Source organism: Schistocerca gregaria, chromosome 1 (assembly GCF_023897955.1).
Source record: "Schistocerca gregaria isolate iqSchGreg1 chromosome 1, iqSchGreg1.2, whole genome shotgun sequence".
Taxonomy (NCBI): Eukaryota; Metazoa; Arthropoda; class Insecta; order Orthoptera; family Acrididae; genus Schistocerca; species Schistocerca gregaria.
In genome coordinates, this window is record NC_064920.1 from 1,208,900,487 (window position 1) to 1,208,919,158 (window position 18,672).

The 18,672-nt window shown below is 41.3% G+C and overlaps 1 protein-coding gene and 1 non-coding gene across 3 annotated transcripts in view; one reads left to right on the plus strand and one right to left on the minus strand.

Annotated features, from left to right (window-relative positions):
• Positions 1-18,672, minus strand: part of LOC126284798 (DNA topoisomerase 2-binding protein 1-A-like) — a 290,604-nt gene that overhangs the window by 149,627 nt on the left and 122,305 nt on the right. For both annotated transcript variants that reach the window (XM_049983964.1, XM_049983973.1), the window contains exons 9-10: positions 11,613-11,776; positions 10,883-11,012 (exon numbers count right to left, since the gene is read on the minus strand). In XM_049983964.1, coding sequence (XP_049839921.1) covers positions 10,883-11,012; positions 11,613-11,776 — 294 coding nt within the window. The remainder of the gene's footprint in view (positions 1-10,882; positions 11,013-11,612; positions 11,777-18,672) is intronic.
• Positions 3,476-3,550, plus strand: Trnal-caa (transfer RNA leucine (anticodon CAA)). The gene has a single exon. It is a non-coding gene; the product is annotated as a tRNA-Leu (tRNA).

Below are 18,672 nucleotides of genomic sequence, written 5' to 3' on the forward strand. Positions count from 1 at the left end.
CCAACACTTACTTTTGGTTTGTAGCTTCAATCATCTTAACGGAAGAAAACCATTCAAACACTTAAGTCAAGGCATATAATTAAAACAACAATTGCGATCATATGTGGGAGGTTAAGAAATTTTGTTCCACTGTTGTTAAAGTGGCTCCTTTCAATGAATACTTACAAAATTAGCACTATTGTCGAAGCTGAATGAATGAAAGGAAGCACTTCAAATGGCAACCTGTTTCCATGAAATTTCTTTATTTTTATTTATTAATTTTACATATGCACAACATCTTTCTACTATGTAAAAACATATAGTGTTTCCTTTTTTTCATGTATTATGATCAATCACCGATACAAGTTGCATTGGAAAGGATGAGAATGGTCCAACAAACCAATAATAATTAAATTCAAGTACATAAAACAGGATAATTTTAATAAATTTTGATTATAGAAATTAACTACTTTAAATGCATCGCATTTTGGAAAGTAAGTATGTCTGGCAGATGGTTCATGGCCCATGACATACTTCAAATTTAATATTTAAATTAGGTTAAATAACTGCATTGTGCATCAGATTAGCAACAAGATGGCTATGCAAGCAATATGCACAGCACTGCTAGTTTGTATGTCCGGATCGTGCTTTTCTTTTTGTAAATTCACTCACTAAGTTGATGCTATTTACATATTATTGTGTTAAAGCAACATTAGAAAAATATTAGAATAATCCTCACCCTTTCTGGATGGTAAAGACTGGCAAATTCTGAAATATGGAATCTGTTAAAAACAGAGATCACAAATCACATGAGATGGCAATGAAGTTTCTTATCCAGTGATAGTTAATATGGAACCGTTAGCTAGCGAAATCCAACGTCAAGGCAAAGGTGATGGATTAATTCCACAAACTAGCCATACTATAGATCTGTTTCTGGTATCACATATGACAATAGAAGCAAAGATGAAAGCAAATAGCTGTTGTTTAAGAGGGCACTATTAACCCTAGCAATACCAACATATTTTCCATATCATGTATTGTCAAGGGTGGAGGTACTTTATAACCCACAACAACAAAAATTTAAAAATCAAATTTAATTAATTGTCATTAGCACTTCATTAAACATTTTTTATATGACCACTGATGTGCAAGCAGGGTTCAGAATCTTTTATAACAATCTTATCAATACTAATGCATTTTATGTAACAAAAGAACAATACTTCATGACCAGCAAAAAGTAAGCTAATAGTTGTTGACATTTATTCACAACATCCTGATGTTTAAGAAGGGTCCTGAACCAAAACATATAACATTTCTTGGAAATGTTATTTCCGCTACTAAGATTTAACGTTTTGAGTTAAGTTTTACTGAAAAAATTAAAACAATTACAGAATGTAATAGCAGTCATTAAAAACAATTTTTCAAATTTTAAAATACAAGGGACATCACTAGACAAAACATTTATTCAAAAAGTGGGCACTCCTAAACATCCATAGATCCACTGTGTCCAATGTAATAGGGAAGTGGAAACAAGAAAGGACACATACAGCACAAAAGCGTACAGGCCGACCTCGTCTGTTGACTGAGACTGCCAACTGTTGAAAAGGGTCGAAATGTGTAGTAGGCAGACATCTATCCAGACCACCACACAGGAATTCCAAATTGCATCAGGAGCCACTGCAAGTACTATGACAGTTAGGCAGGAGGCGAGGAAACTGATTTCATAGTTGAGCTGCTGCTCATAAGCCACACATAATGCCACTAAATGCCAAATGTTGCCTCACTCGCTGTAGGGAGCATAAACATCGGACGATTAAACAGTGGATAAACAGTGTGTGGAGTGACGAATCACAGTACACAATGTGGTGATCCGATGGCAGTGTGTGGGTATGGCGAATGTCTGGTGAACGTAATCTGCCAATGTGTTTAGTGGCAACAGTAAAATTCGGAGGCGGTGGTGTTACGGTGTGTTTCACTGAGTGGGTTTGCGCCCCTTGTTGTTTTGCATGGCACTATCACAGCACAGGCCTACATTGATGTTTTAAGCATCTTCTTGCCTCCCACTGTCGAAACCTGCTCAGGTGCAAGACTTGCTCACTCCACCGACCCAGCACGTCCTATTCCAGTCCTGCCACAGGATTATCCTACCTCCATTAGAGACCAGACCACTTGTGGAAGCAACCATGTCATTTACCAGCTCCGCTGCAATCATTGCACAACTTTTTATATTGGTATGACTACCAGCCAGCTGTTCACCAGGATGAATGGCCACTGCCAAACTGTGGCCAAAAGCAAAGTAGACTACCCTGTGGAACAGCATGCAGCTGAACATAACACACTTTATTTCAATGGCTACTTTACTACCCAAGTCATTTGAATCCTTCCCTCCACCACCAGGTTTTCTGAACTGAACAGCAGAGTTATCCTTACAACACATTCTCTGCACCTGTAATTATCCCGGCCTCAACGTACGGTAACATACTGTCCCCACACCCTCCACCGAACTGTTTCCACCTCCTCTTTCCTGTCGTCTCTCCATACTCGTTTCTCATCCTGTTTATTTGCAGCCTTCTGCCATTATATCCACCTGTTCTTTTTCCTCACCTCCCAGCCCCGCAACATCCTGACACTGCATCTGTGGGAGTCTACTCCCTGCACACTCCACCAGACAGCATTTGTGTCTCTCCCTACCTGTACACTACTATCCCTTCCCCCTTCCTTTCCTAACCCCACCCAGATTGCTACTTGCATCCCACCTGATGCTGCATTCTGCCACAAGATGCTAGAGTTGGCAGCTGTGTGCACATGAGTTGTGCTTTTACTGAAGAATGCTGTAGCTGAAAGCTACATAAGAGTGTCTTTTAACCGTGCCAATATGCAACTTGATGTGGCACCTGCATTTTTACAGGCGTGGCCCTTTCCACAAAAAGTGTTGCCACAGTACAGCCTGACTACTCATGCACAGCCTACTTATAGTAACTAGAATGCCGTTACCCAACATACTAAAGTTCCCAAAAAGGCTTTCATAGAAGGCATTATACCACAGACAGATTTCCTGTTCCCTATCCCACTTCTCCAACCATCAGATGCAAAAGAGCAGCCCGACCGAGACTCGAACTCGGGACCTTTGCCTTTCGCGGGCAAGTGCTCTACCAACTGAGCTACCGAAGCATGACTCACGCCCGGTACTCACAGCTTTACTTCTGCCAGTATCCGTCTCCTACCTTCCAAACTTTACAGAAGCTCCCGAGTTTGAGTCTCGGTCGGGCACACAGTTTTAATCTGCCAGGAAGTTTCATATCAGCGCACACTCCGCTGCAGAGTGAAAATCTCATTCTGGAAACATCCCCCAGGCTGTGGCTAAGCCATGTCTCCACAGTATCCTTTCTTTGAGGAGTGCTAGTTCTGCATGTTTCGCAGAAGAGCTTCTGTAAAGTTTGGAAGGTAGGAGATGGATACTGGCAGAAGTAAAGCTGTGAGTACCGGGCGTGAGTCGTGCTTCGGTAGCTCAGTTGGTAGAGCACTTGCCCGCAAAAGGCAAAGGTCCCGAGTTCGAGTCTCGGTCGGGCACACAGTTTTAATCTGCCAGGAAGTTTCATATCAGCGCACACTCCGCTGCAGAGTGAAAATCTTATTCTGGAGTACCAATATAGTTCTACATTCCCTGAAAAGGAGAGCTTCCATTTTCATGTTGAACAGGTTTTATAAATAATTGAAATTTTTGCCATACATAAAACCTGTTTTATTACATTATCACATAACAGGCTCATAAAAATCGACACCTAGCCTTATTTAACATGATTTTAGTTTTGAAAGATGAGTTAGAGACTCATTTTTCAAGCATTTTAAATCGTTCCAGGATGTATGTGGAAGGTCCAAAGACGAAGGTTTCAATTTATACAACATCTGTGCACTCTGTTCTGTACTGAAATTAGAGAGTCATTTAACTAAAATGTGTTCCACTGCTTCAGTATTTTCCTTTGATACATAGTGATGCCTTCCTGTTAAACCAACAGGAACTGGAGCACTTACAATCTTCAAAACATTGTGAACAGGAAGTAAGCAATAATGGCGTTGTTGCTGTCATTTAGCTGGAAACCTATATCCAGCAGCTGGTCCATGTGGTAGCTATAATTGGTGTCTATAATCTCTGCAATCCACCAGACACACACACACACACACACACACACACACACACACACACATACCTTCCCAGGCCATGAATCTGAATATTATCTTGCTGTTTGTGAGGTGTTGGCCTAATGAATGAAATTTCTTCTTTCTTCCTCTTTAAAGGGCATGCAATGCGAGTTTGCCCATCACTTTGAGTCCAAAAACGTATCTTCTGAATTCCTTTCACAGGAGTAGTTTGTTTGGACCAGTCTCTTTTCTGCTCACAGAATTCTTTGATTTCCTCTTTGGAGGAAAAAAATGTGGATCTGTAAGATTCCACAACTCTCATAAAATCCTCAGCATTCTGATTTGCAGTTTTATTTGGTCTGGAAAGATTATGTTTTGCAGCATTGTGCTTTAACAGGCACCCTACACCATCTCAAGGCCCCTTCCCGTGACCAGCAGCACTGTATACCCAGTCAGTTGGCACAAACGACTTCCTCAATTCAAACAGCTGGTAACAATTTTTAAAATGACTAGGAGCACTATCAGAAATAATGATAATCTTTTCTGCCCGTTTGCAGTTGAATTTTGCGTATTGCTAGCAAAGTATGTGCTGAGTCATGTCCTGTCGTCATCACTTATAACTGCAATACTTGTGGTCTTGTTTTGAAAATGTCACTACTGTAAAAATTGAAACCTGGTCATTACTCCAAAGACACCCGTGTACTTCTTGTGGGAGAACTGCAGACCAGTTCTCTCCAAAATCACAGTGAAGCACCAAACATTCTTGTTCAGTCTGTACACACACTTTCACTTCTGCAATGTGGTGTTGCAATTTCTTCTGATGGTGCTGTGTTACTGCTTTCACTGACCATTTAGCAAGTTTATCAATGAAACTGTCAAACACAACAGTTTTCTTAATTCGTTTATTTTCCCCCCAAGTTGCATACATAATTTCTGCAGAGTTATCTGCTTTGTCTTCCAGGCTAAGTGTCTGTAAATACAGTCCTCCCTTTCCAGGGCTGTAACCACATTCTTGAAACAAACAAGTGTCTCACTTTACATCACAGACTACTAATGACTTTACATGCCCAACCAAGGTGTCATATGTTATGTACTCCATTAAGTTCTTCAACGTTACCACACAAAGTTCAAAATACGAACAAACATCTCTAGGTGGGTGTGGGACTACCCAATTAGGTCACAGTGCATAAAATTTTGATCTTCCAATATGTGAGCATGTACAACATTTTAACCTTCAACTGCTACAGTTACAGAGTCTTTTTGGTGGCACTCTGGGGAGAGAACAGTCCCATTTATCTTCCAGATAAAATGACTGCACTATTTGAACTTTAGCTGCTTCTACAGGATGACCATAACAGTGATCTCGTCTTCCAGAGACTTCTTTTACAGACCTCACATTTTTTTAATTGTCAACCATGTATTTTGATATTGATGGAACAAGGTCCAAAAATGACTTCTTTGAAAATTTCTCTGGAATAATAGTTAAAACATGCACCTTTTCATTGTAAAACGCACAATATTCAACAGCTGAACTGATATTTGTGAAAAAAATCCTGGCAATAGGTGCAAGAGTGCTTGGGTTCTTTTTTCTCTGAAGATGGAATTTCTACTTTGAAGAGAGTGGTCAGTTTTGCTATAGTGTATTCATCCATGACTTTTGTAATTTCTCTGTGCTTTCTTGATGGATAAAGCTTATGACTACTTCACTGACCATGATTTCTTAACAGGACTAACTGATTCAGGGTACTTAATTATTCCTCTATTGGTGCAAAATCTGCATCATCTGCACCATGGGAGGCTTCACCTTGTCCTGATACAATGATTGTTGTTATTTTATCAAAACATTTAGAACACAAAAAGTCGCCACTGGAAACATCTTCACTTTGGAACAGGGTCTTAATGAGAACACTTATTCCCAACCTGAACAAAGCTTTTTGACTTATACACGACTCTTTTTATGGATATCCAGATAGCCAGGACACTTCACTCTCCTGTGTCCCCAGTCAGAAGACATTTCAAACAGTCCTTTTAACAAAATACACTGCAACTGTGTCAACTGGCAAATTCCTCATGAAAACAGATATCTCACTGGATGGTCTCAGATTTCTTAGAAGCCTCTTCAGTAAACAAATTATCACTAAACAACTACTATACAGAAAACTGCAATGAACAACCACAACAAAGAAACTGACAAAGAACTACAAAAAAGTGTAAGAAATAGCTGCAACAATGGAATTGAAGAGAAATAACTGCAACAAAGAAAGCGATAAGAAATAACTGCAACAGGCACAATAGAAATAAACATTGTAAATAAAGAAATTAGTAAGAACCAACTTCAGTGAAGACATACATTACCCTTGAAAGTTAAAAAAAAAAAATTTAAAATAAAATCTGTCCAATTTACAGAGTGTGAATGCAGACAAGTAAAACAATTTCCCAGATTTCAGTTAAAAATACACCTTCTCCCAGGTGAAAACACACTTTTACCATGTTAAGTAATAGTATATTTTCCCTTATCAATCCTTTGAATATTTGTGGTTTTATACACGGGCGTACAATTTCCCCGCACTTTAGAAAACGAAACTCAGGGAAAAAGACACGATTTGGAAATATCTTTGATGTGCAGCAATATGTATGCTGCTTATTTTCATATTACGAAAGTATACATTGGAATTCCAACAAACACCGCATGTTAAATTCCGAATCATTGAATCGAGATTGTGAAGTGCTTTTGTAAACCAGTCATAGCTCATGTCACATTATCTCGCCAGCCGATGACAGTGGATATTCAGAGCGAAGGACACGTGATGTAGTTAGCCAACAGCAACATCACTGTGAAGTAGCACGAACACACAAACAGGGAAAGTTAATAGTTTAAATTAACATACATAGTGTTGCTACAAGAAAAGCAAAGCTTTCACATATAATATTGGTCTCTGAGGTTAATAAGCTGCAAGAGAAGCTGAGCTTTCGCGTAAATGTTGATCTTTTTTGTGCGTGTTACACTATAAGATGTATCAGACAAATGTGAAAGTAAAATTTGTAATATTGGCATAAATGTCTGATCTTCAGGGTTTGAAATTCTTCTAAATGGCTCGTCATTGAAGAGTTGATTTTTAAGTGAGAGTCAAATGCTCTGTGATTTAAGAAATACATGGTACATTCTCACACATAGCTCAACTTACTAAGCTTTTCAGTGTGGTTTTTGGAATATAAATTTTCTTGGAGCACGAGTACTGTATAATATTATGTTTGGTTCTTTATTATGTCCCCGAAGTTATTCAATCTGTATATTGAGCAAGCAGTAAAGGAAACAAAAGAAAAATTCAGAGTAGGTATTGAAGTCCATGGAGAAGAAATAAAAACTTTGAGGTTCGCCGATGACATTGTAATTCTGTCCGAGACAGCAAAGGACTTGGAAGAGCAGTTGAATGGAATGGACAGTGTCTTGAAAGGAGAATATATGATGAGCATCAACAAAAGCTAAACGAGGATAATGGAATGTAGTCGAATTAAGTCGGGTAATGCTGAGGGTATTGTCAGTAGAACCTAGCCAATACTGTGGAATTAACATAATGAAGGTCAAATTTCCTTAGCAAACAGAAAAAAATAGCTTCATTGTTCTGCAAGGCGATTAATGCTTGACTTTCAGAAAAGTGGAAATAAAATAAAATCTGAAACTAATAACATATTTTAGCCTTCCGCAATTATGTGAATGAATTTTAATTCATTTGATAACACCCGGCCACAGATATCCATTTCGTTTTCATTTGACATGAGAGTAAACGAAGTGGAAACAGTATAATCACTAAATGTAAACACAGGTCACATGGAGACTACCCACTATAACTCAGACTGCTCTGCGCATCAGCCCGGGATCTAAGATATTTGCTAACCGCGCCAACATTTAAAAAAGAAATTTCGAAAATATGTTCAGCTTGTAGTATACATATTTTTGAAAAGTCTGAAACATAAAAAATATGCGTTCAAGGAAATGTAAGACATGTTACTAAGTGTACCAAAGTGCAGTGCCACGCTTCTTCATACAGCATTCTTCCATAACACGTCACTGTATTTTTATCTGCGGAGTTTGAAATGAGTACATTTTGTATTGGATGCCATCAAACTATATTTAGGACAGTGAAAATTGACATGTCCTGTGGTTCCTCTCCTGCTCCCAGTCGGTCGGTTTGACATCCTGCATCTATTTTTTCTTTGTTTAACCGGGAGAACAAGAACTCTTCAGAAGACTGGCACTCTTCATTGTCTATTAGTTAATAACTTGCTGTTACGTGTGACAAAAGTAAATATACGATACATAAAACCAAAAAAGACTAAAGACAAGCAAGAAAGTCAGTACAGATTTCTTCTATCCTTAGCTCCTAGCATTTTTTTCTCTCTAATCTTGCTACAGCTTTACATGGAGTGCTTTCTTTTCTGCAAAAGAATCTATTACCTCATCAAAGTTCGTCAAACGTTTTGGTACATGGAAAATCAAAATGATATCTAGTACTAAAAAAGGTGTTAATACAAATAATATCCAACACTGGTGTGGTTTCTCGATCTGATTACATCTATTTTGTCATTGTCTGCTAGATAAAACAAAATAGGCCTTTCTAATATTGCAGCAATTTTCTAACACACACCAAATAAACAAGACTCTTGGCACAAATGGTCATTTTTATAATGTGACAATGTAACTGACGAAGTACCAATATCTAATGCTGGTTAGGCCTAATACAAGCAAAAAGCTTTATGTTAGGAAACAGTTTCACATTTCATTCATACACACCCATTTATCATGCATGATATCGAGTATCAGTATTAAGAAATTTTTATGTAAATTTGGAATCGCCTTATTCTCCCATACTATGTGTGATGTCCCTGTTTCTTCTCCTGCCTCATTCTAACAAACGATCTTGTCATCACCAATTCTGTAGCTACTTCTGCCTCTGTCAAAATTTGTTCGCCACCTAACTTCATTAACCCTGCCAGAGTCACCGGTTTAGTTAGCCCACGACTATTCTCCGGATAGGCGTTGTTACATGTTCGTATAACACATTTTCCGTGTTACTTCCAGAATAGAACTTAAGCAGCTGCTAGCCGGGGACTGTACAACTGGTCCTTACTAGTGTAGCGATCATGCCAAAAATTTTCTGTCAAAATTTCATTTTCTTGGATACAGCAAAAAGATTACATATTATCTTCCTCATCTGTTATTCCTGTTAGTCGTTTATTTCCATTGTGGTAGTCTGAATCTATGGATATCACTAGTAATTATAACAACACTGATCATTCGCAATCCCAATCAACTACATAATCAGAAAGCGACTGGCATTCAACAGTTCGGCTTTATTCCACTGAGCTCGTATAGTTCCATCCCCTTTCACCTGTGGAAGGTTTATTTCTAGATGCGATGCGGATTCTTATGACAGAGACATCACATACACTATGCACGAATTCAAAAATCAACTTACAATTCATTCAGAAATCAACTTAAAATGTGTTCGAAAATGTTCAGAAACCAACAGGTATGTGTTTATCATATGAATAATCGATAGACCAACATACACTGGATGTTAGGCGCTTTGCGAAACAGGTTTTTTTTCCTCAAGAATATTAATTTGACAGCCCCTTTTCCCAGTAGCATCTAGCTGTTTGCTGCGACTGCTTGCACAGCCAACAGCCACATTCCTGTAGCCAGAAGAGGGAGATTCTAATGCTCAAACGCGGCTCAACTGCGCATGCGCATGAGCTCGCTCGGTATCTGTTAAAACAAATCTAATGTAAACAGTTGTGACTTCACGCTCATCGGAGGCAATTTGTTGTTATGAAGCATGCATTAGTCTTCCTAAAGCCTTTGACACATTTTGCTGTTGGCAGATGTCTGCATGAGCGCTGTGTGTGTCGTCGTATTTGGCACAATTTCTTTGCAATTTTAGTTATTTTTGTTTTTTTCTCTCTTTTATGTTTCATTGCTGACGTATTAATCTGCAGCAGCAGGATACAGTAATATCCTTTGTTAGAGAATCGGTTCTTACCAGTCAAAATTACAAAAATTTAACTGAAAACTAAAACAATGAAAATTCCCGGAACGCTAAAAAATTCCCGGAATTCTAAAAAATTCCCGCGTTTTTCCCAGTTTTCTCCCGGATGAAAAAATTCCTGGGTTTTCCCGGATCTCCCGGTTGTCCCTGGTCATACACACCCTGAACTTAAAACTGGAAGCTCTCCTTTACAGAGAATATAGTAGTACATGGTACTAATAAACAGAAAAAAATGTAACTATCTAGATTGGCATTCTTGAAAAAAAAATTCTGTAAATTATAAAAAAAAATTCAAAAGGCGACAGTACAAGATCTTCAACAGATATGTCCAAATGGAGGATACCACTGTATTCATAAAGCAATTCTCTTTCAAATAAAAAACTCTAACAAAATAACTAGAACTATTGCAAAGCTACAGCATTTTTTAAAAATTCCAAATTTCACATCTTCAAAATGGTCTTTGCACTCATCTTTGGAGGTCTGTACCTCCGGGCGACAAATTTTTTTGGGAATAACAAAAGAACGTGTGTTTCTTACTTACTCCTGAATTTTAACATATGCTAAAATCAATAACATCTGAGACTATGGAGGTAACCCCCACTACCTGAAGTGATACGGATTACGCCAAGAGGAGAATAAAAAGGAGAAATAAAAATTAATACTGATTCTGCTGTATTATTGCATACTGAGCCATATATTCAACATCAGCACCATACCTTTTTGCTCAATGGTGATGGTGGTTCAGCAGGCTTTGCATTGTTCCCAGATACCAAGAACAGTTCTTCAGGAGCAGGACGTCTTTGCTTCAAGCTTTCAAGCAACCAGTCAATAGTTACGACATGAGGTCTGTAAATCAGATAAGGTGTGTACCATGAAATTCAAAAGAGACCCAAGTAAGACTGCAGTCACTGACTGTTCTGCCTATATTAAAAACATAATGAATTATTTTAAACATATGAAGTTTGCTGTCGTAATTATTCCACAGTCTTCATCCTGAAGCCTTTGGCACATTTTGCAGTTTATCAGTTCTTACAAGTCAAAAATTCATAAATTTATGCTGAAGACTAAAACAACAAAAAATTCCTGGAATTCTAGAAAATTCCATACACCCTATATATAATGGAGTAGAATGGAATGACTTATCATTTACTGCCTCAGCCATGGAGACAGAAATTGTTATTCTGAACCAAATGCATGTTTATGAGAAAATACAGATGTGAAAAGAAAGAAGCATAAAGGAACATATCAGAGAGCATCTTTTGTGTCAGTTCCTATCCAATTTGAACAAGTTCCTACTGGTACTGTCGTTGCTTTGAATTATATTGTGTATAGCCCATTTAGTCACAATTATTTTGTCAGTAAAATAATACTAAGGCACTGCAGATCAGAAGTCAGTAACAAATGAAATAGTTCAGTAGATGAAGCAAAGAAATATTTTCAACTCACCTGATTCCACTCTTCTTCAGGTAATTTACATCTTCAGGTACATGATCACCAACAATAATGTGGGACACTGGATCTGAAAGTACACTGAATCTTGTTGCTCCTCCTGCATTTAGTATCTTTCTAAGATTTTCACAGACGTCAAGACTAAATCCACTGAGATAAACCTACACACAGAAATAAATTCCTTCTTAACATTTACAGCAGCGAGGGAGCAGAGGGAGGGAGAAGAAATGTAAAGTGAAGGGGGATGGAAGAGAAAAGAAAGGAATAGCTATTTCCAGTGCATTAATTGTACACATTTACTTTTAAAACACACACACACACACACACACACGCACACACACACACACACACACACACACACACACACACACACAGAGAGAGAGAGAGAGAGAGAGAGAGAGAGAGATCAAGTGTTATAACACATTATATTGTACATGAAGCTCAATTTCTCAACAAACTACTTGGATAACATACCACTGAATCAGGGAACATATTTTACAAGAAAAATTAACGAAGAGTCATGAAGCAATTTCAACAAATATGAAAATGCGCTGTGGTAACAAAAGTCTTGAGATTGTGATATACACATATACAGGAGGTGGTAGTATTGCATTCACAGGGTATAAAAGAGCAGTGCATTGGCAAAGCTATCATTTGCACTCGAGTGATTCATGTGAAAAGGTTTCCGACATAACTATGGCTACACAGTGGGAATTAACAGACTTTGAAAGTTGAATGGTAGATGGAGCTAGCCACATAGTACATTCCAGTTTGGAAATAGTTAAGGAATTCAATATTCCGAGATCCACAGTGTCAAGAGTGTGCTGAGAATACCAAATATCTGGCGTTACCTCCCAACAAGAACAACACAGTGGCTGATGGCCTTCATCTGATGACAGAGCAGCAGTGTTTGCATCGAGTTGTCAGTACTAACAGACAAGCATCTCTATATGAAAAAACCACAGAAATGAATGTGGGACGTAGGACGAACATATCTTTTAAGACAGTGTGGCAAAATCTGGCATGAATGGGCTGTAACAGCGAGTGTCTTTGCTAAAAAAACATATCCGCTTGCAGTCTCTCTCCTGATCTCGTTAACATATAGGTTGGATCTTAGGTGACTGCAAAACAATGGCCTGGTCAGATGACACAATTTTAGTTAGTTAGTTAGTTAGTTAAGTTAGTTAGTTAGTTAGTTAGTTTTGTTTTGTTTCAGGTTGCAGAAACAACTGGGGTCATACACACCCATGTCAAAACTGTAGAACACGAAGACAAAAGACAGGAGTTAAAAACGACTACACAATAATCCCAATAGACCGAAGAGAAGACAGCTGAAAACAGTGATGTGGAGAAAGGTCTATAAAATATGCCATAACAAATGGAGGTCCTGAAATAAATATTAAATGTCCTCCACCATATTTCTATCACGGATAAAAAGTAAAACACAGTTGACAGCCTGTGCACCATTCACTAAAACTGGCTGTAACACACAACAGCAAACACAAATGGGAACATAAATGGTTTAAAAAAAGGGAATTCAGTCAGGAAATGGTGGACTGTTGAAGGTTGAAGGCAATGAGCACATAGTGATGAGTGAGCACCACTTAACAAATGGCAATGGCTAAAAAGACAGTGCCCAATATGCAACCTAGCCAAAATGGTCTCCACACGGAGAGAGGGCCAAGAGGGGGTCATCCAAGCAGCTGGGAGAGGCTTAATGACCTTTAACTTGTTCCCATGAAGGGAGGACCAATGGTAATGCTAAAGTGACACCATCTGCTGACAGACGGCAGCACAGAGATTATAAGAGGAAATTTACGAACTAGCAGGCTGAGATAGGAGGATGTCAGCAGCCTTGTTTCCTGTTAGACCAATGTGACCAGGAACCCAGACAGACATCACAGTTTTATCTCTTCAGGCTTTCCTGGCAAGATCTTGACATGTGGAATAATTGGGTCTACTGCCAGATGTTTGTGTCGCTCTGGCACAATATTTCGGCCACATAACTCGTTGCCTTTTTCAGGTGCTTCAGGTAGCACCTGAAGAAGGCAACGAGTTACGTGGCCGAAATATTGTGCCAGAGCGACACAAACATCTGGCAGTAGACCCAATTATTCCACACGTCAGACATCACAGTTGGTTGGTTGATTGGGGTTGAAGGGACCAAACAGAAAGGTCATCAGTCCCTTGTTTCAAATGTGGTCCATTCAGACAGTTTGACATCTCATTAAAGTCAGAACGATAAAAGGGAAAAGGCTAAAAAACGTAAAAGTGCAGTCATGTTCTCAATAGCAAAAACAAAATGACAAAATGATAGAAGTCAGCAAGAGAGCAACTACGAGGCTATGCTAGAGGCAGGAAACATCCCACCTCTAAAGCTGTAGAAACAAGACCACCTGCAATTTAAAAGCATTCAACCGCTAGAATGTAGATGTGCATATGGGAAAAGGAGACTAACCAATTCTAAAATGCGATAAAAACAGAGTAAAAGGGAAAGAAAAGAGGATCTTAGCCAGGGAGGGGAGTCAGGAATCCTGAAACACAGCTTACTGTGGGAGAAACCCCAACCCTCACCGCCCTGCCCCAACACCTTAAAACTGAGAATAAAAACCACTTTCATGTAGGAAACTGAGAACCAGTTCGACCATCCGGGAATCGTTAGCCAACATTAAAGGTAAAGTGCGGGAAAGTCTGTACTTAGTACGCAGACCCGAAAGAAGTGGGCATTCCACCAAATTGTGGGCTACTGACTGGAAGGCTCTATAAGCTATAACCACAAAGTGGTGGTGGCTCATTACGCAAAAGAAAACCATGGGTCAGCCTGGTATGGCTGATGCAGAGATGACACAGGAAATGCGGAAGGAAGAACGCCACGGGACTGGTGTCACCTTACTTGCACAAAGTTCATTAGACAGGGAGGTAGCCTCCCAAGAGTTGGCCCATGATTGTGCGAAATGGGATTTAATGTGAATCCGTAAATCCGCTGCAGGAGGGGTTACAGAGTGTTGTGTTAGCAGAAGAGCCAACACCGTGTTACGAATGGAGGCCGAAATGCACGCGTTTTAGTTCATGCAGGCTGGCATGAGGAGGGAAGAACTATACTGACATGAGGTCTGGAACATGACAAGGAATGAGAATTCAGAAAGCGGACATAATTAGTTTAATACTTAACTTTAATCCATTAATGATAAACGTCACTCTTGACGGTACATGATTCACAACGTTATCTGTTTAGAATACATTCTTGAAGACGAATATGGCACCTTGCTAGGTCGTAGCAAATGACGTAGCTGAAGACAGTGCTAAACTGTCATCTCTGCAAATGAGAGCGTATGTAGACATTGAACCATCGCTAGCGATGTCGGCTGTACAACTGGGGTGAGTGCTAGGGAGTCAGAGAGACTAGACCTGCCGTGTGGCGGCTCTCGGTCTGCAATCCCTGATAGTGGCGACATGCAGGTCCGACATATACTAACGGACCGCGGACGATTTAAAGGCTACCACCTAGCAAGTGTGGTGTCTGGCGGTGGCACCACACAGAGAACGGGGGATAAGTGACTGCTCCCCCAGCCAAATGAACAGCAAGCTCATTACCTGGAATACCCACATAGCCAGGGACCGTAAGGAAGTCAATGGAACAAGCAGTACAGTGAAGATCAGCGAGATGGTCATGGATGGCCGAGACCAAGGGATGGGGGGAAAAACACCGCTAAATAGCCAGAAGGCCACTCATTGAGTTCATACGTAACAAAATGCGGGTGTGTTGGGACTGTTTAATAAAGGTAAAGGGCTGGGAAATTGCTATCAACTCCGCACTGAACACTCCACATGTAGGTGGCAGGAGAGGATTTTCCATGCCAACAGAGGACATGAAGGCATATCCCACATGATCAGCAGATTTACAGCCATCGGTGTAAAAAAACAACAGCATCCTGAAACTCCCATAAAATTTGGTGAAAGAAACAACAGAACACCATCAGGGCAATAGAATCTTTCTGATCTCGGCGGAGATCCACCCGAATTCGGGGCCGAGGAACTAGCCGAGCGTGTGGGGTGGGGGGGGGGGTGGGGGGGGGGGGGGGGGGGGGACGACAATGAAGGAAGCTGAAAATCACAGCGAAGAGACGCAAGGCAGAGCCCAATGAGTAAACCCGCGCAAGCGCAGGGAATCAGGTGGGTGACGTCCATGGTCTGGGAACATGATAGAATAGGAAGGACGAGGGGGAGAGGAACGGACAGCGATTGCATAAGAAACGGAGAAGCTGGGGCCGCTGTACAAAGGGGGGGGGGAGATCCCAGCTTCAACCAGGAGATTATCAACACGGCTAGTAGTGGCCAAACACCAAACAGATACCACAATGGTGGACCAGATCCAGTAGGTGAAATGTGGAAGGAGCAGTTGAACCATAAACTTGACAACCCACAGTCCAAGCGAGACAGCACTATAGGCAGAGAAGGATGGAGCAGTCCACAACCCAAGAGGTATGGGCAAGGAAGTGAAGGACATTGAGTTTACGGAAACATCCTACCTTCAGAAGTCTGATACGAGGCAACCAAGTGAACTTGTCGGCAAGAAGACCCAGGAAACGAAACTGTAGGACCACAAGTAATTATTGTGCATTGAGATACAGCTCCGGATCAGGGTGGCATGTAGTACAGTGACAGAAGTGGACCACCCGCGATTTTATAGGAGAGAACTGTAACCCGTGTGAGAGGGTCTACGCAGAGACCCGCCATATAGCTCCCTGGAGCTGCCACTCTGCAGAGGCCATTGAAGAGGAACGTAACCCAAATGCAGAAATCATCCACATACAGAGCAGGGGCGACCAAAGGACTGACAGAGGCCACAAGTCCATTGATGGCAATGAGGAAAAAAAGCACACTCAATACAGAACCCTGTGGGATGCCATTCTCCTGGGTCCGTGTAGAACTAAAAGCAGTACCAACGCGAACCCTGAGCGACCGATTGAACAGGAACTGGCGGATAAAAATCTGGAGTGGGCCCCAAAGATCCCACTGATGAAGTGTAAGTAAGATGTGATAGCACCAAGCCGTGTCATAGGCCTTTTGAAAGTCGAATGGCGGTGCTGGGAAAAGCCTGCCGAACTGCATATTCCAAGCGAAGTAAATGATCGATCGGAGACCGTCCTCCTTGAAAGCCACACTAGTAATGGGACAATAGATCTCAAGATTCAAGGACCCAATTGAGCTGACGGGCTACCATCCTTTCAAGTAACTAGCAAACAACATTTGTCAGACTATTGGCCGATAGCTTTCGACAACAAGGGGTTCTTACCAGGCTTGAGGACAAGAACTACGATACTATACCTCTACTGAGAAGGGAAGTCACCCGGGAGCAAAATACAGTTAAACACGCAGAGATGATGTTGCCGTTGTGGAGCACTGAGATGTTGAAGCAGTTGGTTACGAATGGAGACTGGGCCAGAGGCCGTTTCATAAGAAGAAGAAAGTGCGGAAGGAAGTTCCCATTCAGTAACAGGTTTGTTGTAAGATTCTGACTGACAAGGGGTGAAACGTAAGGCGGAAGCTTCGGACCGCTGTTTCTGGTGAAGGAAAGCAGCCGGATAGGAGGCTAATGCTGTTGCAAAATGGGTCGCAAAATGTTCCGTGAGAATCAACAGATCCGTGCAAAGGCCATCCGGAAGGTGAAGGCCTGGGAGGATGGACTGCCGATGGCAACCTTGGAGAGAGCGAAGTGTATACCATACCCATGACATAGGGACAGTAGAACCGAGGGAAGAAACAAAGCGTTCCCAACACATCCATTTGCTCTGTCTGATTAAGTAACGGGCTTTAGTGCGAAGGCGTTTAAAGGTAATGAGGTTGGTAACAGATGGGTGCCTCTTAAGGTGTAGCGAAGCTCGACTGCAATCACAGATGGCAATGGCAATGTCCGTACTCTGCCACGGGACTTGCAGCGAAATGGTGCATATGAGCACGGTGCAGCAAGGCTAGTAGCGCAAACAATCACTTCAGACACGCCACACAGGACGTCATCAATACAACCCTACAAAGAGGGAGAAAATATGACCTGTGCAGTGTATAGAGCCCAATTGGCGCGTCGGAAAGACCAACAAGGTAACCTGTCCATCGGGGAGTGGGAAGGGAGCGAGAGAATCAACAGGAAATGGCCACTATCACAAAGGTCATCATGTCGTGACCAGTGTAATGATGGGAGGAGGGAGGGAGAAGAAAGAGAAAGATCAATGGGAGAAAAGGTAAATGAGTAGGGGAGCCACCATCATTAAGAAGGCACAAGTCGTGGTCTGCAAGAAACTGGTCTATGAGAACACCTAGTCTATATGGAAATGCACTGCCCCACAAGGGACGATGAGCATTAAAATCTATGAGGAGGAGGAAGTAGCTGAAGAAGGGCAGTTAAGGCAGCAGGTGTACGAGTCCTGTCAGGAGGGAGATACAGATTGCAAACCGTGACCTCAGAGTCCAGATGGACCCTAACAGCAATCGCTTCCAATGTAGTTTGAAGAGCAATCCATGTGCTAGCAACACCTGTACGGACCAACGTGCAAATGCCACCAAAGGCCCGCAGGGGACCGGCCCGATTTAGACGGAAAACATGGAACCCACAGAGGGTCGGTGAGCGATCATCAGTAAAATGAGATTCCTGTAGAACCACACAACCTGCAGAGTAAGACAAAATAAGGGATGTTAACTTCGGAAGGTGTCAGTAATATCCATTACAATTCCATTGGATAACCACAGAACAATGATTCAAATGTGGGTTGAAGAGGCTAAAGCCAGTCATGCCGCCGGGTCACCACCTGTCTCCGACAAGGAGGGGTCAACATTCATGAACAACAGGTCACAATCAGGTTGCAAAGCTGGGGGATGAGACCTCTGGTGACACCAGATGCTCCTTGTCCCGGGATTTATGTTTCTTCTTCTTTTCTGTTTGAGATCGAGGAGGGCTGTGCGGCTTAAGGGAGCCAGCTGCAGCAAGATCGGGAACACAAAGAGATCGCGTGACCTGGGGGCCCCACAGACCGTGGTTCTTGCAGTCGTCACGTGGCAGCAG